The sequence below is a fragment of the Herpailurus yagouaroundi genome, unplaced genomic scaffold (assembly GCF_014898765.1).
Source record: "Herpailurus yagouaroundi ecotype Mexico unplaced genomic scaffold, PumYag 29, whole genome shotgun sequence".
NCBI classification, from domain to species: Eukaryota; Metazoa; Chordata; class Mammalia; order Carnivora; family Felidae; genus Herpailurus; species Herpailurus yagouaroundi.
Window position 1 is genome coordinate 117,002,662 of NW_024412377.1, and position 26,307 is coordinate 117,028,968.

The window sequence follows — 26,307 nt, forward strand, 5'->3', positions numbered from 1 at the left end:
TTTAGGGTACCATGACTATTTCCATGTGATCAATTTGTGCTTTTTTTTTTTTTCCTAAGTCCCCCTCATTCTATCCCATGTGCCAAAGTGAGGCATGACCAAATACCTATTCTGGAATGTTGCTTCACCTTCAGCCACAACTCTTGCTGCTAGAAAAACAAAAGCCACTGGACTTTTAAGTACCTTCCTTATTGATACTTTATCTCTTGGCCTGAGCTTTGGCTGTCATTCCAGTGGGGCTCCAGAATTACCTCTGCCTCAAGCCCCAGCTGTCCATTCACACATTTAATTAGCATCCATTGAATACTCATGGCATTCATTCAGCATTGTCTTCTTACCAATCATGATTGTAGGCAGAGTATTTGAGGGTAAATAAGGTATGGCCCATGCTTGAGGAGCCTGTAGCTTAATGAAGGTGTCAAATATTAAATAATAACTATGACTCAGTATAATGCATACTATAATAGAGGTGTATGCAAATAAGCCCACAGCAGAAGGGATTAATTTTGCCATGGATTAGGTCAAGAATGTGGTCACTATGTTTTTCTGAAGGATGAGTTTGTGGGAGGTGGATATTCCAAGTGAAACTAACACAGTGATGGAATAACTAATAGTCTGGAAGTACGGTCGGTAAGGCAAAAGGAGAAGCTGTATACTTAAAGAGTTGTGGGAGTTTATGATGCAAATAGTAACATGTATTAGACACACATTGTGCTAAGGTCTTTACAGCACAATCTCATTTATGCTGATAATTTTTTTTTATTTCTTTATTTTAGAGACAGAGAGCACAAGTGGGGAAGAGGGAGAGAGAGAGAGAGAGAGGGAGGGAGGGAGAGAGAGAGGGAGGGAGGGAGAGAAAGGGGGAGAGAGAGAGACAGAGAGACAGAGAGAGAGAGAGAGAGAGAGAGAGAGAGAGAGAGAGAGAATCTTAAGCAGGCTCCACATTCAGCACAGAGCCCAACATGGGACTCAATCCCACGACCCTGAGATCATGACCTGAGCCGAAATCAAGAGCCGTATGCTCAACTGAATGAGCCACCTAGGCATCCCATATGCTCATAAAAATTTTATGAAGCTGACACTCCTGTTATCTTCATATTCATGATGGAGACTAAAGTTTGGAGAGTACTAGCAACTTGCCAAATTTCACTGTTAGGAACTGGTAAGATATTATGTAATAAAATAAGGAATGTACAGAGACTGACCCTCCACAATGGATGGGATATAAACAATTAGTGTGAGCATTTCAAGTACTTTCCAGGTAAATATTAGTCTTGATGAAGCCAGAAATGAAATCCAGGCCATTGGACTGCAGACCCGTGCTGTAAGACTTATTCTACACTATGACTAAGATAAAGTAGAACGATGGAAAATAAAACATGAAGGGCTTTATCCATCTGCAGTAAGAAATCAGGAAAATTAGAGAAGGGAAATGACAGAGAATGTAAACATAATTATGTTTAGAAACATAAAAATGTCAGCAATGTTGGGGTGCCTGGGTGGCTCCATCGGTTGAGCGACCAACTTCAGCCCAGGTCATGGTCTCACGATTCGTGGGTTCGAGCCCTGCGATGGGCTCTGTGCTGATGCTCAGAGCCTGGAGCCTGCTTAGGATTCTGTGTCCCCCTCTCTCTGCTCCTTCCTCACTCGTGCTCTGTCTCTCAAAAATAAATAAACCTTTAAAAAAAATGGCAGCGATGTTGAAGGGATGGGAGAGGCATACATTAGGAAGATCAGGTTGTTACTGCAACAGCCAAGACAAAGTCCCAAACTATGACACTTAATAGTGGAAATGAAGAGAATTTGATAAATTTGAAGGCTATTTAAGAAGAGAACTGAAAGAACTTTGTGAACAAATAAGTTTCATGGTGGAAAATGAGTCAAAGAAAATTAGCATTTCTAACTCTTATAATTGAATGGATGACAATGTACTTGTCTGAGATTGTAACAGGGAAATAAGAACAGCAGAAAAACTAACTGTGAGCTTTAATACTTAATGATTTGTGATTTCTTACTCCTCCCAACATTTTCTGTTTTTTCTTCTCCCTCCCTCCCTCTCTCTGTATTATTTAATGTTCATTAATGAAAGCAAATTTCAAGATTCAGCTAGCTCACTTTAATATTTACTTCTAATAACACTCAAGAGTCTGAAGGTTCATTCCTGGAAGTATGTTATGCTCTTCAAGCCTCTTTGTTTTTGTAGATGTCATGTTTCCTACCTGAAGCATCTTATCCACAACTTGCTTGCACAGTAAACACCCACAAACCTATTTTTCAATGCCCCAAACAAATGATGCTTCCATGATTGCCTCCCAAGACAATGTTAAACACTACCTGATAGACTCCCATAGGAATCTGTTCATAGCTCCCACAGCATGTCTCATATTTAAATTGTAATCATTTGGTTACATATTTGCCTCCTCAACAAAGGTGAGGTCAGAGACTGGTGCTTTGCATTTTCTTGTCCTTCGTGCCTAGCAGAGCACCTGGCAAATAGCACAAGCTCAATAAATGGCCATTGAATAAGAAACTAATAAGCTGACCAGTGGCATAAGGATCAACTAAGATACAAGCTTTGTGTAGAAAGGTGACAAAGACTATGGTGACTCCTCAGTACATGGACACCATGCACAAGGAAGCCCTTCCTGAAGCCACATGCATCCCTTCCAGGGTGGGTCTGAAACTTTACCTAGGGTGAACCAAAAACAAGAAAGGGGCAAATGATTTCCTTATGAAGAGCACAAGGGAAAAACATGTCCCGGATGTGACAGTAAAGAGAAACTGGGTCCTTCAATAACTTCCAACTTCCATTTTCCGTATGTGATTTTAACTTCTCATATACTACTTTTTAATAATTTATCTGACCCCTCCTCCCCATTCCTGTCCTTCACTCTCTGATCTGGGGTGAAATGCAAGAAAACACTCTCGAGGGCCTATCCAGGTAGGGTTATCAGATTCAGCAAATAAAAGTACAGGATGCCCAGTTAAATTTAAATTTCAACTGAATAATAGATATTTTTTAGTATAAGTATGTCCCGTGAAATATGTGGGACATGCTTATATGAAAAAAATTACTCACTGTTTATCTGAAATTCACATGTAATGGAACATCCTGTGTTTTATTCCATAGCCCTATCTCCGGTTTACTTTCTGCCAACGATTAAGAAGGCACTCTATATCCTGCACCTTTGACACATCAAACTGAGCTACAACAAAGGTGAATAAGGTGGTTCAGATCTTCATTCAGAAATCAGTGGGAAATCTAGAGACTAATGGGAAAAACAAAGCAGACACAGACAGATCTGTGAGCGAGCAGGCGAGTGCAAGCTTTCTTGTTTGACCTAGGCTTTTTGCCAGTAGCAGCCCTGAGCACATTCCCATGCAACACAATGTAATAGTTAAGAATATAAACTTTGAGGGGCGCCTGGATGGCTCAGTCAGTTAAGTGTCCCACTTAGGCTCAGGTCATGATGTCATAGTTCATGGGTTCGAGCCCCGCATCAGGTTCCATGCTGGTGGTATAGAGCCTGGTTAGGATTCTCATGGTCCCCCTTCTCTCTGCCCCTCCCCTGCTCATGCTTTCTCTGTCTCTCTCAAAATAAATAAACTTTTTAAAAAAAGAATACAAACTCTGAATTCACACATCCTTGAGTTTGATTCCTTGCTCTAGTTCATATATAATTTTGTAACCCTGGGCAAATTACTTAATTTCTCCAAGCTCGAATTCCCTTCTATAAATTAGGATAATAATAGCCGCCTCCCACATGCTTCACTGATATGTTGCATCTAAGGTGATACCTAACCAGAGAATCAACATTGGCCTATTATTATTAACCCTAATGCTGCTTGCATGGCTAACTGTCACTACATTCTCTGGGACAACTCAAGGTAGAAGAGGATAGGACAAGACAGGAGAGAGGAGCATAGGATAGAACAGGATAGGATAGGACAGGATAGAATAATAGGATAGGAGAGGGTAGAACAGAAGGGAATGGAATAGAAGAGAATAGAAGAGAATGATTAGTCTACCACTTATGTTTTACTTAGTATGTACAAGGCACTGTGCTAACTGTATGCATGTATTTTCTCCTGTGATCCTTGTAACACCCCTGAGAGATATCATTACTCCTATTTCATAGATACTGGATCCAAAGCATAAATAAATTAGGAAATATTTCTAAGGTGGCAAATCTGAAACTCAAACCCAGTTCTGTCTGATCCCAAAGCCCATGCTTAACCTGTAGTAACACATACATCAAAATCTTTCTGTGGGATTTCCACTCTACATTGCAATTCTTTTCTGCACTAAGAACTCTGATGACTTTCATTTATGCATGGAAATGTCCATAGGAATTAAAGAATTCCATATTCCTTTCATTCTCGTATCTTCTCAGCAAGGACCAGGGGAAGGTCCTTATCTTCCTCTTCCCAGCCCGGATAAAACCATCTTTCATAATCTCAGTTTCTCCTCTACCTAAAGGCAAATTCATTTGCTTATGCCAATGAAGGATAAGTCACACCTTCTTAATTGCTATTAATATGGCACACAATAGGGGCACCTGGGAGCTCAGTTGGTTAAGCGTCTGACACTTGGTTGCAGCTTAGATCATGATCTCATAGCTTGTGGGTTCAAGCTCCAAATTGGGCTCTGTGCTGACAGCACAGAGCCTGCTTGGGATTTTCTCTCTCTGTCTTCCCAGCTTATGTGTGTTCACTCTCTCTCTCTCAAAATAAATAGGCAAAATTAAAAAATATATATACATGGCACACATTGAAAGCTCCTTATTTACAATAGCCAGGACATAGAAGCAACCTAACTGGCCATCAGAGGATGAATGGATAAAGAGGTTGTTTTGTACACACACATGTGCGCGCGCGCACGCACACACACACACACACACACACACACACACACAAATATACACACAGTGGAATATTATTCGGCCATAAAAAATAACAAGGAAATTCTACCATTTGTAACAACATGGATGGAATTTAAAGGCATTACGCTAAGTGAAGTCACACAAATTATTGTATGATCTCACTTATATGTGGAATTTAAAAAACAACACCAGCAAAAAAACCAAACTCAGAGGAAAAAGAGATCAGGCTTGTGGTTACCAGAGACAGAGGCTTGGGTGAGGGAAAATTGGAGGAAGGTGGTCAAAACATACAAACTCCCAGTTATACTAAGTACTAGGGACATAATGTACAACGTGACTATGACCAACACTACTATAACACATAGGAAAGCTAAGAGAATAAGTCCTATGAGTTATCACAAGGAGAATTTTTTTCCTTTTTTCTTTCTTTTCATTGTATCTATGAGAAGATGGATGTTGGCCAAACCTGTTGTGGAGATCATTTCACAATACATGTAAATCAAACCATCATGCTGTACATCTTAAACTTATATAGTGGTGTATGTCAATTGTATCTCAATAAAACTGAGAAAACAAATAAAGTTTCTTTACGGCATAGCAGGTATTTTATCTGTTAGCTCCTATATCCTTAAATAGTGCAGACAAATAGGCACAAATTATAATATGTCCCAGTTTTACAGATGAGGAAACTGAGTGGCATCAATCATTTGCCAACATCACAGATATTAACTGATAAAACTATCACACAAGGCCAGGTTTCTTTTCTCAAAATTATTCTTTGATTCATTTCTTTTGTTGGGTATCTTCTACTTTAAGGTACTATTCTGGAAACCAGAGCTGTCTCAGTGAACAACATAGACCAGAATCCTTCCATCCTGGATTTTAACATCTCCTGGGAAGAGAGACATTAAATAATCAAACAAAAGAGTGAAATGCTAAGAAGGAGGAATACAGGGGCACCTGGGTGGCTCAGCCGGTTCAGCATCCTACTTTGGCTCAGGTCATGATCTCGAGGTCTGTGGGTTTGAGCCCCGTGTTGGGCTCTGTGCTAGCAGCTCGGAGCCTGGAGCCTGCTCTGGATTCTATGTCTCCTTCTCTCTCTGCCCCTCCTCTGCTTGCACTCTCTCTCAAAAGTAAATAAACATTAAAAACTTTTTTTAAAAAAGGAGGAATACAGAGTGTATAAAAGATTATGATAGAGGGATCTCAGATTAGAGAGTCACAGCTTTCCTCAAAAAAGAGGCATTTTAACTGAAATCTGAAGCTAAAAGGAATAAAGCAACAGAAGAGATAAAAAACACGGCAAACTGAGTATCAGACCCAGAAGGTATTTAGTCAGGATCACACAATGAGTCACTGACAGTCATAGAATCCAGCTATCCTGACCCTGAAAGTGGTGTTATTTCCTTGACACCAGACCACTGAAAGCTGAGTAAGGAACTTGTCTGCATGCCCATTTAGATGGTATCCTTCAAAAGCTCTCTCCCAGGCCTCTCTCCCAGGTTACAATATTCAGTCTTTGCTCGCCTGTACAGTGTTCTTATGGTGAATTAGAGCCCTCTGAGGGCTCAAAGCTTGCGCAAAGCAGTAGGCATTGTTAGCCTTTCCCATGTGAATACAGTCACATATCGGGGCCGATGGCCTGGCTAACAGAGGAAGCTTGAGTGTTATTTTCCCACTAACCCTGCAGGACAAGCACAATGCTCAATCTTAAGTAGTGACTCTGAAGGCACAAATCTAACTTTTGAAACCTTTCTACTACGGACTACTATCTCTAGATCACAACCCCTTGCATAGGAGAAACAGGATCAGAGTCTTTTTAAGAAGATAGGTTGGAGAGACCTGGAAGGGTCCAAGCAGAGCTGTCTGATGGCTTTTAAGAGCAATGTGTTGCCTTGCAGGAAGTACTAACCTGGGAGTCAGAGGGCTATGTCCTAGCCTTGGTTCTGTGACACCAGACAAGCCTCCGGTTTCCACACCTCAATTAATATGATAGGGCCCTCTGATACTCACAGTGTATATGTTTTGGTCAATCTCTAAGTTTAGGAAGTTTATTTAGTTCCTAAACTAAGGCCTCATCCCAATTAACTAAATTTATCAGGATAAATTATCAGGATTAGCAGTTATCAGGATAACCAATGTCATATAGACTTGAACCAAATTTTACCCCATTGAGCGCTTGTATTCCATAGGGATAGTATTTTGCACCTGAAATCCATAGCAGCATCTCAATCCCAATATTCTTTTTCACTGAGTGCAAAAATTTATTTTTCTTTTCTTTTTTTAATGTTTGCTACATGCATTGAGTGACATGTATTCAATTCTGAAGAAGATAGTCTTGACCCTAAGGAACCTACAGCGTATTGGTGGAGACGGTAAACACACACCTATCAGGCACAGAGCAGAGTGTCCACCTCTGCCGGGAAGAACCACAGCAAGCTTCCCAAGGACATGAAGTCAAAGCTGAGACCAATTAGAAAATCCATACTAAGCCCCTTGAAGATTCAGGAGTGAATAAAACACTCTGCCCTTTGATACATGGACCAAAGAAGAAGAGAACTCAAATACTTAGTTCTCAAACAACATGCCAGGGTTCTAGAAGGCAAACAATAGAGCAACTGTCTGGAGTGGGGTGGAATCATCATCATCAGGAAGGTTTCCCAGGGAAGGGGGCATGTAAACCTGAGCCAGAGGAATAAGTAGAAATGCTCTAAGGGAGGTGATGGGGAGGATGTCCAGGGAAAACTAAAGAACATGAGGTAAAGACATGAGGGTGTGAATGGGCGTGCCCATGTGCGGACAAGCAATTAGTTCAGAGCATGGGAAAATAAGCAGAGTGCACAGGGAGGGGGATAGGGGAGGAGGCACACCTCACCAATCTGATTTGTTGCTTCCTCCCTGGCCCTGCATTGTAACTCTGCCTGATAACTATCGAATCATCAATGCTGGCACTGGGAGTCTCTCTAAAAGAGTTACTCCAGTGCTGTTTATAAAATACACAGTAGAAAAATCAACAGGGGTTTTCTTCCCCTATATGAAAAACTTTGGTTTAAAAGACAGGGCAGGGTTCATCAGTAGAGATCCAACAGCAAGCTGCGCAGATATCTTGAGCAACAACCTAAATTCCATAGCAGGTGATGTCACCTATAAATGCCCTATAAATGGAGGAAGTCTTCGGGTGCATCTGAATGATTTATCTGCACAGATACCCAGTGCTACAAGCATGGCTGTGTCAGCACTACGGCTGACGATTGTCCTGGGACTACTGGTCTTAATCCTGACTTGCCAGGCAGGTAAGTGCTTCTGACCGCAACTCATACCTTGTGCACTGTCAGCCAGGATTGCAGGGAGGTGGCAGCACTGCTCCAGAACGTAAAGGGGAGAGGGGGGAAGGGGACTTTGGGCAATGCAGAAAGAGCACTGGACTAGGAGACAAGAGGCAGATCTTCTAGATTCTATATTGTTTATTTCTGCTCTGATCTTTATTATTTCTCTTCTTCTGCTGGATTTAGGCTGTCTTTGCTGTTCTGCTTCTATTTCCTTTAGGTGTGCTGTTAGATTTTGTATTTGGGATTTTTCTTGTTTCTTGAGATAGGCCTGGATTGCAATGTATTTTCCTCTCAGGACTGCCTTTGCTGCATCCCAAAGCTTTGGATTGTTGTGTTTTCATTTTCATTTGTTTCCATATATTTTTTAATTTCTTCTCTGATTGCCTGGTTGACCCATTCAGTCTTTAGTAGGGTGTTCTTTAACCTCCATGCTTTTGGAGGTTTTCCAGACTTTTTCCTGTGGTTGATTTCAAGCTTCATAGCATTGTGGTCTGAAAGTATGCATGGTATGATTTCAATTCTTGTATACTTATGAAGGGCTGTTTTGTGACCCAGTATGTGATCTATCTTGGAGAATGTTCCATGTGCATTTGAGAAGAAAGTATATTCTGTTTCTTTGGGATGCAGAGTTCTAAATATATCTGTCAAGTCCATCTGATCCAATGTATCATTCAGGGCCCTTGTTTCTTTATTGACCATGTGTCTAGATGATCTATCCATTTCTGTAAGTGGAGTGTTAAAGTCCCCCAAGAGGCAGATCTTCTAACAAAAAGAAAGGATTTTTATTCAAATGTGCTTCAATTACAGCCTCTACCCTCAGTGAATGAATGAAGTTTGGAATGACCTTTTTTCTTATGTAGTCATGTGATACCGCGACACTATCATATTATAAATTTCTTGACAGCCGGGAGGGGAATTTATTTTTTGATGATTCTAACTAATAATGTTCGGAGGGAAAAAAAATGTATACTCTGGAGTAAGACTCCTAGGCCTGGTTCTACCATTAATCAGAAATCTAACTTCAGGCATGTTAGTTAACCTGTCTGGACCTCACACGTTGAAGGGAATATCAATAGTTAACTTTCTCATAAAGTTATCATGAAAATTAGAGACAAAAACTGTAAAAACATCCGGTCCCTAATAAGCACCCAATAAATATTAACTGCTATTGTTATCACATATTATCTCATTTGATTTTCATAATAATTCTCTTAAGTAAAAATGCCAAGTTTTATCATGCTCCTTTGGCAGGCTGACAGACAAAACATGCAGAAGGAAAGTCACTTGGGTATAGACACAGGTAGACGTGGCATGCCTGGGTCTGAAATCCCCAGTCCCTCCATTCTGTCCGTTATCATTAAGTGCCTACTTCTTATTTAAAGATTTATTTTTTTAATATTTATTTATTTATTTTGAGAGAGAGAGCAACATCAGGGAAGGGGCAGAGAGAGAAGGGAGAGAGAGAATCCCAAACCGGTTCAGCACTGTCAACACAGAGCCTGACGTGGGCTTGATCTCAAACAGTGAGATCATGACCTGAGCCAAGGTCAAGACTCAGATGCTTAACAGGACTGAGCCACCCACATTTATTCCAAGGATATAGGGGACCACAAGGCAGCTTGCAAAATTCTCATTACTTTTGGCCTGCAGAATATGGTGAGCTCTTGACTGGTCTCAATTCAGAAGGATAGGTCAGAAAACAAAGCCAGTGCAAATATTTAGTAACAGAGCCTTTTGCTTTTCTAAATGTAACTTGGCAGAACTCAACACCCTCAGCCACCCACAGTCCACCAGCACAATATACAGACACACACTCTAATGAAATTATCACAGGGGCACCTGGGTGGGTCAGCTGGTTAAGCGTCCAACTTTGGCTCAGGTCACGATCGATCTCATGGTTCATGAGTTCAAGCCCCGCGTTGGGCTTCTGTGCTGACAGCTCAGAGCCTGGAGCCAGCTTCAGATTCTGTGTCTCCTTCTCTCTCTGCCCCTTCCCCACTTGTACTCTCTCTCTCTCTCTCTCTCCTCTCTCTGTCAAAAATAAATAAAACATTAACAAAAATTAAGAAAAAAAGATTTATAACAGAATTACCAAAGAGGTGGCCTCAGACACTACCGGGTCCATCAACTCCTTAAGTAATCAACACAGCAAAGTGAAAGGTGAGATTTATAGCCTAAGGACCAGTCCCCAGCTGTCTCTCATAAACCCTAAAACTGGTTCAATCAGTTCACTGCTTTGAACCTCAGTTTCTTCATCTGTAAAATGGGACAACAATCAACTTCACCTGGTCAAATGAATATGCCTTTATAATCACTTTGTAAACAATAAACACTATACAAATATCAGCAGCACTGTATTTTTTTCAGAACTTTATAATTACATTGACTGAAAAACTCAACCAAGTAGTTAATGTAAATAAAGGCCAGTCCATATTATATTTGAAAAGAAAAAATATTCTGCTATTAGCTTTAATAGTTTGTTTACAGTATTTCAAATTTGATTTTTATTGTTTTTCTGTTTTTCAACATTTTCAAATTTCTTAATATTTTAACCACTTTTTTAAATTTTCATAATCTCCTAAAGCACTACAGGAAAAAGCTAATATTAATCATTTTGTTGCTACTATTATTATTAACATTATAGTTCATAATATATGTACCCATTATTATATATTATATATAATTTATTATATATATGCACCCATTATATTATATATAATATATATTCATGATAATACAGCAAGCATTTATTGTGGACTTACCTTGGGCCTGGTACTGTGATAAGTAGTGTATGTATGTGTATATATATGTGTGTATATATATATATATGTATATATATATATATATATATACACACATATATATATATATACACATTTCATAGATATTTTACATGTGAAAGATATATAAAATATCTTTCAATCTTGACAATAACACAATGAATAAATTGAGAGACAAAGTATTTAAGAATTGTGTGCAAGGTTCCATGGTGGATTTTTTTTTTGTTGAAGACAAGAATCAAACTCAAGTATATAGGACTCCAAAACATATGGTCCATCATACTCTAAAACCTCCTAATATAGATGTGGTTCAAGGACTGGGGCCTATGATCCAAACTTCACACATATTCCAAACTAGGGCTCTTTGCATATTGACAGGCTAGCATTTTGTGTCGTATTAAAATAAAAAGTCAATAAAATTAACTTATTATGCAAGTAACCATATAGCAACACGGGAAAAAGGAACTCACTTTTCATGCAAGGAATTGCTGTTTTGTACCTGGTAAATGTCTTCAGGGGAAACTGCTTGAAGATAGTATTATATCATGTAGATAATGTGCTCTGTGTAGTTAAAACAATTTAGGTTCAAACCCTGGCTCAACCACATTCTAGATGTATGATTTTAGGTGAGTCATTTAACTTCTCTGAGCACCTGTTTTCTCTTCTATAAAACTGTTAATACCTTCACTGAACTAAATAAAGATTAAGGCACATCATGAAAACACAATCCCAGTACCTGCTCAGTTGGCATTATCTTTCCTTCTTCCAGTGATGAGAACAGAGAGCAATTCTGGTCACTGAGGTGGCCCTGCACTTTATGTAAGGATCATGTCTAGTATGTTCATTCATATCTCAACTCTTAGCATATGCTATGTACCTAATAGTAAGCTGAAAAAAAATACTTAATGAAAACATTAACAGCTGAATGAATAAGTAATTGGTATACTGATTTTGGTTATAGGTCCCAGTCTGGTGCTCCTATCAAATCTTTTCTTGTGGCATAGTAAACAACAAATGTTTGCAAAATTGAAAGCCACATGTTTTGACTAAGAGTTTCTATTTTAGGATACAATACAGATGCAAGCCTTCTAACATAATTTTTGACAGCCTCCACACTAAAAGCTAGTTATGTCTCCTTCATTCAGAGTTGGGGAACAGTGCCTAGATGTTGGAACTCTTTGAATCAAAACTTGTGGTGGGGTTACCATGTGAAATACAGGACACCCAGTCTAATCTGAATTTCAGATAAACAATGAATAATCTTCTAATGTTTATTTATTTTTGAGAGAGAGAGAGAGAGAGAGAGAGCAGGGGAGGGGCAGAGAGACAGAAAGAGACACGGAATGTGAAGCAGGCTTCAGGCTCCAAGCTGTCAGCACAGAGCCCAATGAGGGACTCAGACTCAAACTCACAAACCGCGGAGATCATGACCTGAAGTCGAACGCTTAACCCACTGAGCCACCCAGATACCCCACAATTTTAGTTTAAATATGACCTAAATATTGCATGGTCATTCTTATACCAAAATTCAAAAAAATTGTTGTGTATCTGACATTTAATTGGGTATCCTGTATTTTTATTTACTGAATCTGGCAACACTATGTGTGAGGCTACACTAAAACTAAAAGACAAAAATCCCACTTTATCCTGGCACCAGCGTCCAGAGGGGAGTCCACTTGAAGCTACTAACTGCCACTCTTCCATTACTTTGAATCTCCTGAACCAGTGAGACCACTAAGCAAAGCCAAAACGCCCCAAGGGAACTTGCATGTCACCAACCTCACTCCTTGGACCCTTGGTCCTCCTTGCAAAAGGCACTTGATTAAAAGTGAAGGGTAAGAAACCTGAATTTATAGTTCCATCTTCTCTTGCTATTTGCGAGGTCTCCTGCAAGTCACTTAATCCTTTCAGTTTCTTAGTCCAGTGAACTAAGAACTGCATCCCTTGTAAGACTGGTCAAGGGTAAAATCACACAGCATTTAGAAAGTCATATTTACAGAACTATAAAATGATGTACAAATGATAGAATTTCTCCTTGTCATCATCCTTATTATTCTACTTTCAATCTTACACTTGTGGTTAGATCGTAGCTTTGCTGTCAAAGGCTATTCAGCTCATTTTTGTTGTTGATAACTTGTATTTTATAAGTAATCTCTGTGGTAGAAAAATTAGACAATATAAAGAAACAAAGATATTTCTATCGTTAATAAGGTGGGGGGGGCATTATGCAGTTCTGCACAGAGTGCTTACAAATCCAGATGTTAGTACTAGTCAGACATGGGATTGAATTCTGTTTTGGCTGCTTACTAACTCTGTGACTTTGAACCAGCTCGTAAACCTCTCTCAACTTCCACTTCTTGAACTTAAACTTGAGATAAGAGTTTTGCCTACCTCACAGGGCTGCTGTGAGAATAAAATGATGTAACAACATATTAGCTTGTCTGACATAGGTATATGCTCAATAAATGCTACCCGTTATTATGCCATCATTATTCTCATTACCGCTTGCCGGGATTGCATGGAGAAAAGTACATTAAAATGGGCATTCTGTATTTCAATGCTGGAACTGGCTGCTTAACTGTGGACAAGTTACTTAACTTCCATGAGCTTCAATTTTCTCAACCAGAAAGGAAATCAACGTCTACCTAAGTATCGACACCTGTTGTTTTTAGGAACAACTGAGATGATGCATGTGATGACTTCGGCCAGGCAGGCATTAAATGTTCAACAAATATAACTGTACGAGGCTGTATAATTAATGAAAGGGGGTAAAAAGCGGTCTAAGGGTTCCCTTCAAAGAAAACAGGCTACCCTTTCTTGTTGCAGAGAATCACTTCTGAGATTCTGTTTTGTTTTTCAGATGACAAACCAGATGACAAGCCAGATGACTCAGACAAAAAAACAGAGCCAGATTTTCCAAAATTCCTAAACCTCTTGGGCACAGAGATCATTGAGAATGCAGTGGAGTTCATCCTCCGCTCCATGACGAGGAGCACGTAAGCACTGTGACAAACCTTGCTTTTGTCCAGTTTGCTGTTGGTAATGACCACATTGCATTAAAATGAATGAGAAACAAAACTGTGGTGCATGACAATGTATTATTTGAGTTGAAAAGTATTGCCCTATCTTGAGATATATTTGCATCTGAATGAATTTCCCTGAACTCTTTTGGAGTGTACGCATTTCCAACAAGGGCTTCCGTAAAATATTTTTAATCTCGAGACCAAGTAGGAAGGAGGAAGTGTACTGGACCAGGGAACAGAAAGCCAGGTTCTGGTCTTGACACATGTGCTACTTGGCTGGGTGACCTTGAGCAAGGCCCTCCCTCGCTGAGTGCCTCAGTTTCCTCATCTGTAAAGTTAAAGGAATAAAGGACCCACCCGGGCAGGCACTGTAATTCTTTGGTGAAGGTGGTGGGTAGTGATGTGTTCATTAGTGATACATGTGGTGAGTCCCGCCTTTATTTTCTAGTTTGAGAAACTCAAGAGGGTTAGAGAGACTAGCTGATCTCTCCTCAGAGACAATCTGGAGAACCTCTCATACGAGTGTTGATCATGAGGGATTGCCATGGTGGCAGCGCATACAGCCCATAATATTCCCAATGTTCTCCACCTGCTTCCGAGCCCCTGAACACAACTCCTAACACATCTTACTCCAGTCTACACAGGTTCTGATTTTCACATCTACTTCACCCTGTTCTTATTTGCCCCACAGTAATCTCCCCACTTTCAGCTCTCTGGGATCCAGTTTGTTCTGAATTGCCAGGTGCTTTCAATCTCCACCTCATGGAGTCTCTGCCTCTAATTCTCTCCTTCCTAGATCCCTAAGCAGAGTTTGACAATGTGTGGTCTATACTCTCCTGGAGAATTTATACAAAATGAGTTTTCCTTCATTCCATCTTGTGTCTTCCTAGGACAAAGCTAAGGGTACACTTGAGAACAAGCTTTCTGGTAATTCTGATATCCCATCAATTTTGAAATGCTCTGGACTACAATGCTGGGCCTTGATGGTCCGCATACCCTTTAAATTTTTATTCACATTTTGTGTAAGTGTGCATCTTTGCATTTTTCTAAGGAAAATGCTTCTGACTTTTATTAGATTCTCAAAGGGGTCTATGACCAATAACAGATTAAGAATCACTTCTCTTTAGAAATCATCAGGGGCCATGTTGCAATCTGTGATCTGCTTAGACCAATATATTATCATGTGGATGGGCAGGATTCTGCATACCATCCTTATGCACAAATTATTGAAACTCACAGATATTTATTTTTGCATTGTTATTTTTCTACTGTGGTTGCTTTTGCAACTGCTGAGTTACAATGACTGTTAATGTAAACAAGAAGAAACTGACAAGCAAGCAGGAGCAACGCCCACTATGTACAAAGTACATATTACACTCCAGATGAATTCCTATTGTTGTAAATCAAAACAACAGCAAGCAAGGAGTTGAAACAACATTTCTTTTTATTCCTTCCCTGGGGAATTCCCCAGACATGAAAAAATACTGCTTTTATTCTTCTCTGTTAACCCTGGAAGCTCACTGTTGGAAATACTGGAGAACTGCTTGCTGTCAGTTCAGGGTTCAGGAGCAGCAACTCCACTTCAACCATCTTCTCTGTTCCTCATTGTTTTCTATGCAAATGATGTTTTTCCTGTTTCTGGAACTTAAAACCATCTCAGGCTCTCTGACCTTGCTTTCGTTTCTGCCTAAAAGGCTCTTCCCTTCTCTTGTAGCTAGTGCTTGTCCTGCAGCTCATCTAAAAGTCACCTCCTCAGAGGGGCGCCTGGGTGGCTCTGTTGGTTGAGTGTCCAACTCTTGATTTTGGCTCAGGTCGTGATCTCGGGCTCCATGCTGGCAGCATGGAGACTGCTTGGGATTCTTTCCCTCTCTCTCTGCCCCTGCCCTGCTGGTGTTCTCTCTCTCTCTCTCTCTCTCTCTCAAAATTTATAAACTTAAGAAGTCACCTCCTCAGAAAACAATTCTATAATCACTCTTATTAACACTATCTTCTTTCATTCCCTAGTTTTCTATTACTTTATCTTGTGCAATTATAGTGCAATTATAACATATATCACCACCTTTATTTTCAATCATGTGGCTATATGAAAATAGGGACCAGATCTAACTAGCTTCTGGCTCTAACACGGTACCTTATAGGTTAAGTGAGGCACTTAGTGAATAATTGTTGAATTGATTAATTAAGGAAAGGTATCTTCAAGATCAGATATAAAACCTATTACTGCAATTTGACTGAGAAATCCTGGGGGATCTTTGTTGAAAGACATAGCAGTCCTTGCTCAGGGGAAAAATCTAGCTGTCCTTTGTCCAAGGGAAGACCATAGATAGGATGGGGATGGGGAGTGGGAGGAGATCATCAAGAAGTATTTCTAAGCACTTAGTATACACAAAGTAGGGGCAGAAATTTGAAGGAAAAAACTCAAATGTAAATCCCTTCTCAAAGATTTGCAGTCCTTATGGTATGATGACCCAGCAAAAGCAGTAATGACTAATATGCTAAATAAGATAAATGTCAGCAAAACATCACAGGCAATTTCTACAGAAAGGAGCTGTGGTTGATACCAGGACACTTAGGGGTATGTTTATAGCAAAGATGAGATGCAATCTGGGTCTTAAAAGACTCTGAGATTTGAGTAGAAAGACAGAATGACAGGAATGAGGTACTTGATAAAAATGAGAATTGTCTTTATTTACTCCATATCTTGATGCCTAAGTAGTGTGTCAGGCACGTAAAAATACTAGATATGTGCTTTCAGGACAGTGAATACAATAGCTCACCTTCTCCACTCTGGATTACTTTAGAGCCATGTGAACTGGATTCTGGTCACCACTGTTCTGAAAAATATACATATTCTTAATTCTTCTGACCCCCCCCCCCCCTCCAAAGGCTCCAATTGTTGTGAATTTCCCCTCACCTGCTGGGTTTCCATGACATGGCATTTTCCTGTTTCTCTCCCTACCTCTAGCCACTCTTTCTCATTCTTTTTATAGGGCTTTTCTTTATGTATCTTCCCCTTAAATATTTCTCTTCAAAGCTCCAAATGTAACCTGCATGGGTTTTCACATGGGTAGTATTGGAATCCAATGACTTCCAAAATCAGATGTCTATTGCCTTCTTTTTTCTGAGCTACAGACTGAAATGATTAATTGCTTGCTACAACTGCTCCCCAAACCCATCACCCCACAAACTTGCTCCTCTTCACATGTTCCTTATCTCCTCACATGTCACATCCCCACCCACCTGGAATCCAGAAACCTCAGGGTCCTTGTGGATCTTTCTTGCTTGTCACCACCTTCATCACATTGCTGAATATTCTACTTCTAAATTTTTCTCCTGTATCATTCCTTTTCTTCAACTCCACTGACTAGTTGGCCTGGTGGAGTCCTTCATCACCTCTTTACTGAGTTCTTTTTATTAGATTTATGGTGAGTTCCACCGTTTCTGTCTGTCCTCACTCCAAACCATCCTCTGCTTATTACCAGAGTTATACAGTAAAAACACAAATTGGGTTCCATCACCGTCATTCTTGAAACCTTTTTTCTTGAATTTCCACAGCCTACAAAATCAGAACAAATGCATTCAACTGGTGTTAAATGTTCTTCCCTGAAGCCAATCAATTGCATATCTCACTCCTGAAGTCAAACACCCGATGCCCCTAATGACAAATGATTTGTTTCAGAACCGGTCATGTATGTATAAACCCCTAACATGTTTGCACATGGCTCTTCTGTCTGCCAACAAGGTCTGGTCCCCAACTCCAACTCCATTCTGTTTACCTAGAAAGTCTAATCATTTTCTAAAGTCCAATTCAAAGACAAGCTCTATGAAGACATCACAGACCCCTACGATTACAACATGCAGGTATTCATACTTTGGATTTCATTATGCTTTGTAGGAACTTTCACATCGATTTTCTTTCCCTCTAGTTGTTTGAAATTACTTGTATCTGATTGTGTCTATTTTTTCCACTAGACTGTAAACTCCTCACAGGCCACATTTTAATCATCTTTATCTTTTCAGTACAATGGTTCTTTAAAAAATTTTTTTTTCAACGTTTATTTTATTTTTGGGACAGAGAGAGACAGAGCATGAACGGGGGAGGGGCAGAGAGAGAGGGAGACACAGGATCGGAAACAGGCTCCAGGCTCTGAGCCATCAGCCCAGAGCCTGACGCGGGGCTCGAACTCCCGGACCGCGAGATCGTGACCTGGCTGAAGTCGGACGCTTAACCGACTGCGCCACCCAGGCGCCCCTAATGGTTCTAATACTAACCTCAGATCCTGGAGATCCCAGTTTTAGACTTTGCTTTGCCATTTATCAGCCATGTGTCTGGGACAGGTTGTTAAATCTCTTTGAGCTTTAGAAGTTTTTTCATATACCATATGAGATAAAAATTAATTTATCCATTTATTCAATATTTAATTCCAACATTTATTCATTTATACTATATGCCAGGCACTGTTCTAGTTACTGGGGATATATTACTAAACAAATACACCAAAATATCTGTCTTATACAATTTATATGTGAATAGACACCCATGAATAGATTTGTTGGCAAATTGAAAGAGATAATCGTGCATAAATAGCTTGCAAACTACAAATGTTATGGAAGTCTTAAATCTTATTTTATTTATGACATTGGAAAATCTGCAGAAAAAAATAGTGGCTCAAACATTATAAGACATTCTAGTGATCATTCTAATATTCTTGCTTAATCTCAATCATAATCCACTTTTTTCTCTTTCTTTTATTTTTCAAGAGGATTTATGGAATTTGATGATAAACAAGGAGAACATTCAGCAAAGTGACTTCCCCAGGTGATTCTTAACTTACAATTTACAACTAAAATAATAGAATATTTAACAAAGAAAAAGGATCTGTCTTATTTTATTCAATTGATTTGGGCACCCCCATGCTTACTTATAAGCAGAAAAAGCGGGGTTTTTTTGGTTTGTTTTCGCTTTCGTTTCTTTTTTCAATTTTTTTAAAATGTTTATTTATTTATTTTGAGAGAGAGATCACAGAGAGCAAGAGCATATGCAGGAAAGGGGCAGAGAGAGAGGGAGAGAGGGAATCCTAAGCTGACAGCACAGAGCCCGATGTGGGGCTCCATCCCATGAATCGTGAGATCATGACCTGAGCCGAAATCAAGAGTTGGACGCTTAACCAACATCATTATTGGTTGGACTGTCCCCTCCATTCAGACAATCTTAATCACAAACACGTACATTATTATCAGGATACTGAGGTTTCTCATTGAATCCCAAGAGTTCCCAAAGGACTAGAGCTACATGTGTTGGACTTCTAGACCTGTACTGTCCATTAGGTGGACAGGCGCCCATGCAATAGTTTCTTAAAATTAATTTTAAATAGAAGTATTTTTTATCACCATAAAGTCACTGACCTAATAAGATTATCTTAAGAGAGGAGGCCCAACTATGGGAAGAAACAAGAAAGCACTGGGAGTTAGGAGACCTGGTCCTGCTACAATGCTATCAGTAACTTGCCTTGCGCACATAGCACCTATGACGTGAGGGGAGTGTATGCACTAAAATAGAAGGGCCCATGTAATCGTGCAATTAGTTACTCATGAGAAGAGTGAGCTCTGCTGAACCTCATTCCAGGAGAAAAGACTAACAAGCTCTCTAGTCCCATATAGTTGTATTTAGAGTAGTCCCCCCTTATCTGTGAGGGATACATTCCAAGATGCCAGGGGACACCTGACACCATAGATAGTACAAATCCCAGATATATGTTTTCTCCTCTACATGCTTACTTATAATAAAGTTTAATTTACATATTAGGCGCAGTAACAGATTAACAACAGTAACTAATAATAAAATAGAAGAATTATAATATGCTGCAAGAAAAGTTATGTAAATGTGGTTTCTCTCTCTCTCTCAGAAAATCTTATTGTACTGTACTCCCCCTTCCTCATCTTTTGATGATGTGAGATGATGAAATGGCTACAAGATGAGATGAAGTGAGGTGAATGACACAGGCACTGTGATACAGTGTTAGGTTTCTGTTGATGATCTGACATTATATCAGAAGAGGATCTGCTTCCAGACCTCTGTTGACTGTGGGTAACTGGAACCACAGAAAGCAAAACCACAAATAAGGGGGAACTACAAGCAGTATAGTCTGAGCGCTCAGAAACACCTGCTCTCTCCTTATTCTATTCTTTCCTGAAAAGACAGAAATATCAAAACAGAAATGATATAGCTGGGAAGGTAAATATTATATCAGCAGCTAGCATGAACTGAGTACTTACTCTGTATTAGGCATTAAGCCGAGTGTCATGTATGTAGTACCTAATTTAATTCAAACACCACTATGACATGGTATTCTTCCTCTTCTTTAATTTTGTAAGAATGTGACCAGGTCACTAACATGGCCATGTTAGTAAGGGAAGAGGGAAAGATGTGAACATAGGCAGCCTCATTCTGGGGTGTGCCTTCTGTTACTAAGCAGTTGTGCTAGTGGACAGCAGAGACCATTGTAGGAGGAGGCACTTGAAAACACTATGTGATCTTACACAGGCCTTCAAGTTTCCCATAGAAATAAAACACTACACCTTTGGTTAACTGAGTTACCTTACATGCATCTCCAGGAAGCATGGCCTTTCTCAACTTCTATTTCGTATCTTGTCTAGGAATCCTCCTTTTCCCTACTGTCTTCATTTCCTAACCTAGGTCTTAGTAATGTAAGCTCAGCAACCTACTATCAGATTACTCAGGGACTTAGCCCACTCTTCTCCATGAGCTTCTAAGGACAGAAGTCAGTCCTGGGCATTAGAATCAAAACAAGCCCAACCCAGACATATCTGATTCTCATGCCAAAGCCAGCTAAGTTTCTAAAAACATTCACTTATGTTTGCATGTTTCTGTTTCCATCATCTCAGGGAATAGCCTACCTCTTGTTGCAGGTGTCCTGACCCCTTAGCTGATTTCATTCAGGCTGCTGGGATACACCTCTACCCATTGGTACCCACACCCTTAATCTTTAGAGTGATACCCTAGCAGTTCAGTGTATAAGCCAGTCCAACAGACAAGGCAATATGAAGGGTTAGTAAGAGCAGAAGACACAGAGAAAAAATAAGTTCAAATTCTAACTTGGCTACTTCCTGGTTGTCTATTGGCCTCCTTGAGTTTCACTTTACTCCTTATGAAAATGTTAAAAATCTTGGGAACTTAATTGTTCCAGATCTTAATGCCAGATTTTTTTTTTAACTGTGTATAAAAAAAACTTTGAGTAGATTCATGAAGCAATTATAGATGCTCTAATGGGCTGGGAGGAATGGCTCAATTAGGGATATTAAAAAATTGGGCTAGAAAGAAGGAAGCCTCTAAGGCAAAGATTACATTTTGAATGGTTTGGTCAGGAGTGTCTCTTTAAACAATAGTGACTGTGCATTTAATAAGTAGCTTTAAAAGTTGCACATGTATGATAATTGCCACATCTAATCAAAATCAAGTCACCACTTTAGAATTAAGTGACTCACAGCAATGCCCCAGTATACAAAATGTGGCCAAAGTTCTACATATTCCCTAAATTAAGATAGATAAATAGATACATAGATATCCCATCTTCCTTCTACAACATATGCCCCTTTCTTACATATTTTATTCTTTTAGTGCTTATTTCATCGGTACCTACTATTCTGCCAGTACTATCAAGATAAATAATGATGTCCAGCCATTGAGAAGTCGATAGTCTGGGCTATCAGTTGGGACAGTGTACCCCAGGACTGTGGAGGGAAACGATACAGTTATGTATAAAAGTGCCTTGGACATGCCTTGGAGGAAGGAGATAAGGAGAAACACCTGGAAAAAGGAGTGGGCATTAAAAGATCTTTACCAAGAAGGTGAACCTCTGCTCACATTCTCAGATGATGAACAAAGTGGGGCAAGGTCTCAAAAGCAAATCATCCAATAGACTGGACACTTAACTAATCTGAGACCCTCCCAACCTCTCCTCAATCACATTGGTAAAACTTCTTTATCTTAATAGACTTAAAATCATATTTCCTGTTGTCCAGCATCACTTGAAATGAATCATAAGGATTCAAGTCCCCTAGTGTCTTAAGTCACTAGACACCTTAAGGTATAAATTACCTTTCTTATTAAAAAAAAAAAATCTGATGAACCTCACTAGGCTATTATCAAAAGAAATAAAAATTAGGAAAGTACTTTCTGAATCTTAATTTCTAATTACATGTTTTCAATCAAGAAAAAATATACTATGGACCCAGTAGATCACATGTTTAGACTTGCTGAGTCAGAACTTCCAAGGGAGGGACCTGGGAATAAATACACTGGACGTGTGTGGGGGCAGGGGGAGGGGGGCACTAAATACATTTAATGCTCATGCAGCTGATGAGCAAAACCGCAGCTGGGCATGACTTTACTTAATAACCACTCCATGACGTCTTATGGGAAAAGCCTCCTGCAAAATTTAGAGGAAAAAAAAATTGTCCTCCCTAAAAACTGCTTCTTTTCTAAGATTTTTGTCGCATGGTCTATTTCTTTCATTTTCTTTTCATGTCTATCCAGAAACTCAAAGTGAAACTGATGACTCATTTCATCTCTGAGTTTAACCTGTGAGCATTCTCCCTTCATCCTTGTTGCTCATCCTTACCACATATATCTTGTATTTTCATTTTTGTTGTTGTTGCTTATTTCCTCAAATATGTATTATAGTTGGTTTCATTATAAATCATCTCCCATTTTAAAGTGTGGAGGCATGCAAATGTTAAAGATTAGAAACTCTGTATTTTTCTTAAATCTTAAACCCTCTATAGCTGGTAATTGTTTCCCTCTATCTGGCTTGTATTTCTAAGGACACACCCAACATGGCTCCAGAATAACCCAAGGGGAGCAAATCCTGCTTTTCCAGTTCTGCTTCAGGAGTCCGAGGCCCCAAAGCAGCTCCAAGCAAGTTCTCAGGATTCAGGACCTGGCTCAACCAAATACAGCTTATTCTGAACATCCTGATTTTGCCTTCTTGCCTCTAGAAGTCAGAGGACATGTGTCCTCTTAGGGGTCACATACCCTATTTAAATGAGATTTTTGTTGTTGGTGGTAGTAACTTTCCTGAGCATCCTTAAAGTTTAATGATGCAAAAAATATAAAATATATAAAAGTGATTATTGGCCAGAATAATCAAAGAATGGTTCAAAATAAGAAAGTCAAAGCTCAGATAAAGTAACAAGTCCAAAGTCACACAATCAGTAAATGACAAAAAAGGAATTTGAAACGGACTCCAAAGAACAAACTCTAACTCCTAAAAAAATATGAAGTTTCAGAGTTAACAGCTTCATCTATCCTTTTGCAAAGTCTTTCAAATACATCTGAGCCTATTCTCCTGGGCTAGGTAAACTAAAAACCAACATTTTTTTTTAACTAACTAGATTATTACTGTTCCAGATAGTCTTTATAATTCTCAAAGAATAGCATAGAGTGTCAGGGATGGAAGAGTCCTCGAATAGTCTAGTGCAGCTCTTATATTTGCTCACCACCTCATCACACAGAGGCAGGTCCCCAGTAGCCATTGCTGTCACTCTTGCCCACTAGGTCATAGAGAATCGAATGCCTGTAAAACTTGACCCAGTGGAGCCAGAAAGATTCTTCCAGAATTATTGATGTGGAGAGTTAAGACCAGACTGAAATCATGGAGCTGATGATAATTACAGATCTAGAATATAGGATCTCTGTACTACTGCTAATGAGTTCTCACAAGATATGCTGAGACTGGTCCTTCCAAAGCACTCCGGCTCTGAAAGTGACTCCAGTGTTTCAATAAATCTTTTGTTTGTCTTGTTTCCTATTTTAATAGCCAGAATATGTTTGCATGCAGCAAAAAGAGACTTTAATAATATAGGTAACTAAACAAAGAGTGAACACCTACAAAATAATGAAAATACACGTTCAAAATACTGAAAATACACTCTCAGCAATAAATTCAGACAAGCCACCTTCTGCATTTTCCAGAGACTGTGCCAATTTCTTCTTTTTTTCCAGCTTTACTGATATATTACTGACATATAACATAGTGGAAGTGTAAGGTACAAACGTGATGATTTGATATACATATATATTGCTAAATTATTATAAGCATAAGCTTAGTTAATGAAAGGGCGGGCCTATGCCGGCGACTCCATCTTGTTCTGTGTCCTTCACCTTGGCCACACCTCCTCCCCTTGAGTAACCCCCCCCCCCCACCTGCCTAACAGGACTCGGACCCTTCCCCAGCCAATCGGCTGAGGCCATAGCCATTACCTCACCAACTGCCCCTAGGCCCCAATAAAACCTTTGTCCTTTTGAAACTCCTCTCCCTGGTATCTCACCGTTGCGTCGGTGCAGGTAGGGGATTGAGCTCGAGCTAGCTTGAATAAAGGCTCTTTTGCTTTTGCATCGGACTCGGCTCCCTAGTGGTCTTTGGGGATCACGAATTCTGGGCATAACAGTTAACACATCTATCACTTACATAGTTATCATTTTTTTTTTGGAGTGAATATGTTTAAGATCTACTCTCTTAGCAACATGTAAGTACATGATACAGTATTGTTAACTACAGTCACTATGCTGTACATCATATCCCCAGAATTTATTGTTCTTATAACTTGAAGTGTGTACCCTTCGACAACCTTCACCTATTTCTCCCACCACCTCCCTACTCTTGGCAACCACCAATCTACTCTCTATTTCTATGAGTTCCATTTTTTTTTTAAGATTCCACATGTAAATGAGATCATACAGTATTTGTCTTTCTCTGCCTGACTTATTTCACTTAGCATAATGCTCTCAAGAGTCATCCATATAGTTGCAAGTGGCAGGATTTTCTTTCTTTTAGGCTGAATAATATTCCACTGTGTGTGTATGTCTGTGTGTTACATTTCTTTATCCACTAATACATCAAGACACTTAAATTGTTTCCATATCCAAGCTATTGTAAATAATGGCTGCAGTAAACATGGGAGTACCTATATTTCTTCAAGATATTGATTTCATTTCCTTGGGATATATACTCAAAAGTGAGATTGCCAGATGGTAGTTCTATCTGTAATTTTTTGAGGAACCTCCATACTGTTTTCCACAGTGGCCTTACCAGTTTACATTCCCACCAGCAGTGAACAAGTGTTCCCTTTTCTCCACATCCTTGTCGGTCCTTGTTATCTCTTATCTTTTGATAATAGCCATTCTAACAGGTGTGAGGTAATATTGTGATTTTGATTTTCATTTCCTTGATAAATAGTGATGTTGAGTACCTTTTCATATAGGTTGAACATTATGTATCTTCTTTAGAAAAATGTCTATTCAGGTCCTTTGCCCACTTTTGAATCAAATTACTTGTTTCATTTTTGCTATTGAGCTGTAGGAGTTCCTTATGTATTTTGGATATCAACCCCTTATCAGATACAGAATTTGCAAATGTTTTCTCCCATTTCACAATTTGCCTTTTTATTTTATTGATCATTTGGAGACTGTTAACTACAAGTATCACATCCTCTTAAGCTAAATTACCCAAGATTTCTATTATAGTCATCATCTGACATGCAGACTGCTTTTCCACAACAAATGTGACCCAGAAATCCCTTTTCAGATTCTGGGTACTTACTTTGTGCCTCGGAAATATATTTCTTGTAGCTACAATAATCAGTTTACTGCCTTTTTTTTTTTTTTTTTTTTTTGAGAGGCATGTCCTATCAGAGTTTCTTTGTCTTTATACTCACTCATTTGGTATACAATTTGAAATCACTCTTCCATACTGGTAAAAAAACAGAACAAAAATGAAACAGATGCCAAGTCAGTCTCAGATTGGATGCACTGCTGAGAAATACTTGTCCCAGATCTCCAGCAAAACACAGAGATTTTGAAAATTTCTCTATTTGCTTTACAATGTATGCTTGCTCCCTCTACCTTGTTACCTTCTTTTCCTACCCTCCAATAAGACCCTTCTCTGTAGCCAGCAAGCACCCTGTTTTTGAGGATCAAGAATCTCTTGCATCTGTATAATATTTTTCCTTTATGTTCTCTTCATATATTTTTCTCACTGGGAACTCATATGCACAATACAATTGAAGTAAGATGGTCAGGCATTATTTCCTTCATATGACAGGTGAGGAAACTGAGGCTGGGGGAGGTTAGTTGACATTACGCCTCAGATAGGATTGCTGGTAAAGGATGAGTGGAAACTCCAGGCAGGTTTGGCTAACCTGCAACACAGTGCTCCCTGTGACACCCTGATGGCACAATCCACAGTATCACTAACTCCATCCTCAATTCCAG

General features: G+C 39.4%; 1 protein-coding gene across 2 annotated transcripts; it reads left to right on the plus strand.

The window, feature by feature from the left end:
* Positions 1 to 7,812: 7,812 nt before the first annotated feature.
* On the plus strand, positions 7,813 to 23,845 carry CUNH5orf46 (chromosome unknown C5orf46 homolog). 2 transcript variants are annotated; one of them, XM_040453398.1, is made up of 4 exons: positions 7,818 to 8,176; positions 13,853 to 13,988; positions 18,777 to 18,834; positions 22,860 to 23,845. In XM_040453398.1, exons 1-3 carry the CDS (start codon positions 7,918 to 7,920, stop codon positions 18,823 to 18,825), a joined length of 444 nt encoding a protein of 147 aa, XP_040309332.1. In that variant the 5' UTR covers positions 7,818 to 7,917; the 3' UTR covers positions 18,826 to 18,834; positions 22,860 to 23,845. The 2 variants fall into 2 exon arrangements, with proteins under 2 accessions (XP_040309323.1, XP_040309332.1); XM_040453389.1 differs by lacking the exon at positions 18,777 to 18,834 and having other exon boundaries at positions 7,813 to 8,176.
* The last annotated feature ends 2,462 nt before the right edge of the window (positions 23,846 to 26,307 follow it).

What these genes read in the sequence shown, in the direction of transcription:
- CUNH5orf46 (XM_040453389.1), top strand. Translation starts at nt 7,918, where the DNA reads ATGAAAAACTTTGGTTTAAAAGACAGGGCAGGGTTCATCAGTAGAGAT. An exon ending in AATCCTGACTTGCCAGGCAG is followed by an intron (nt 8,177 to 13,852) that starts GTAAGTGCTTCT and finishes TTTGTTTTTCAG; the next exon opens with ATGACAAACCAGATGACAAG. An exon ending in CGCTCCATGACGAGGAGCAC is followed by an intron (nt 13,989 to 22,859) that starts GTAAGCACTGTG and finishes TGTATTTCTAAG; the next exon opens with GACACACCCAACATGGCTCC.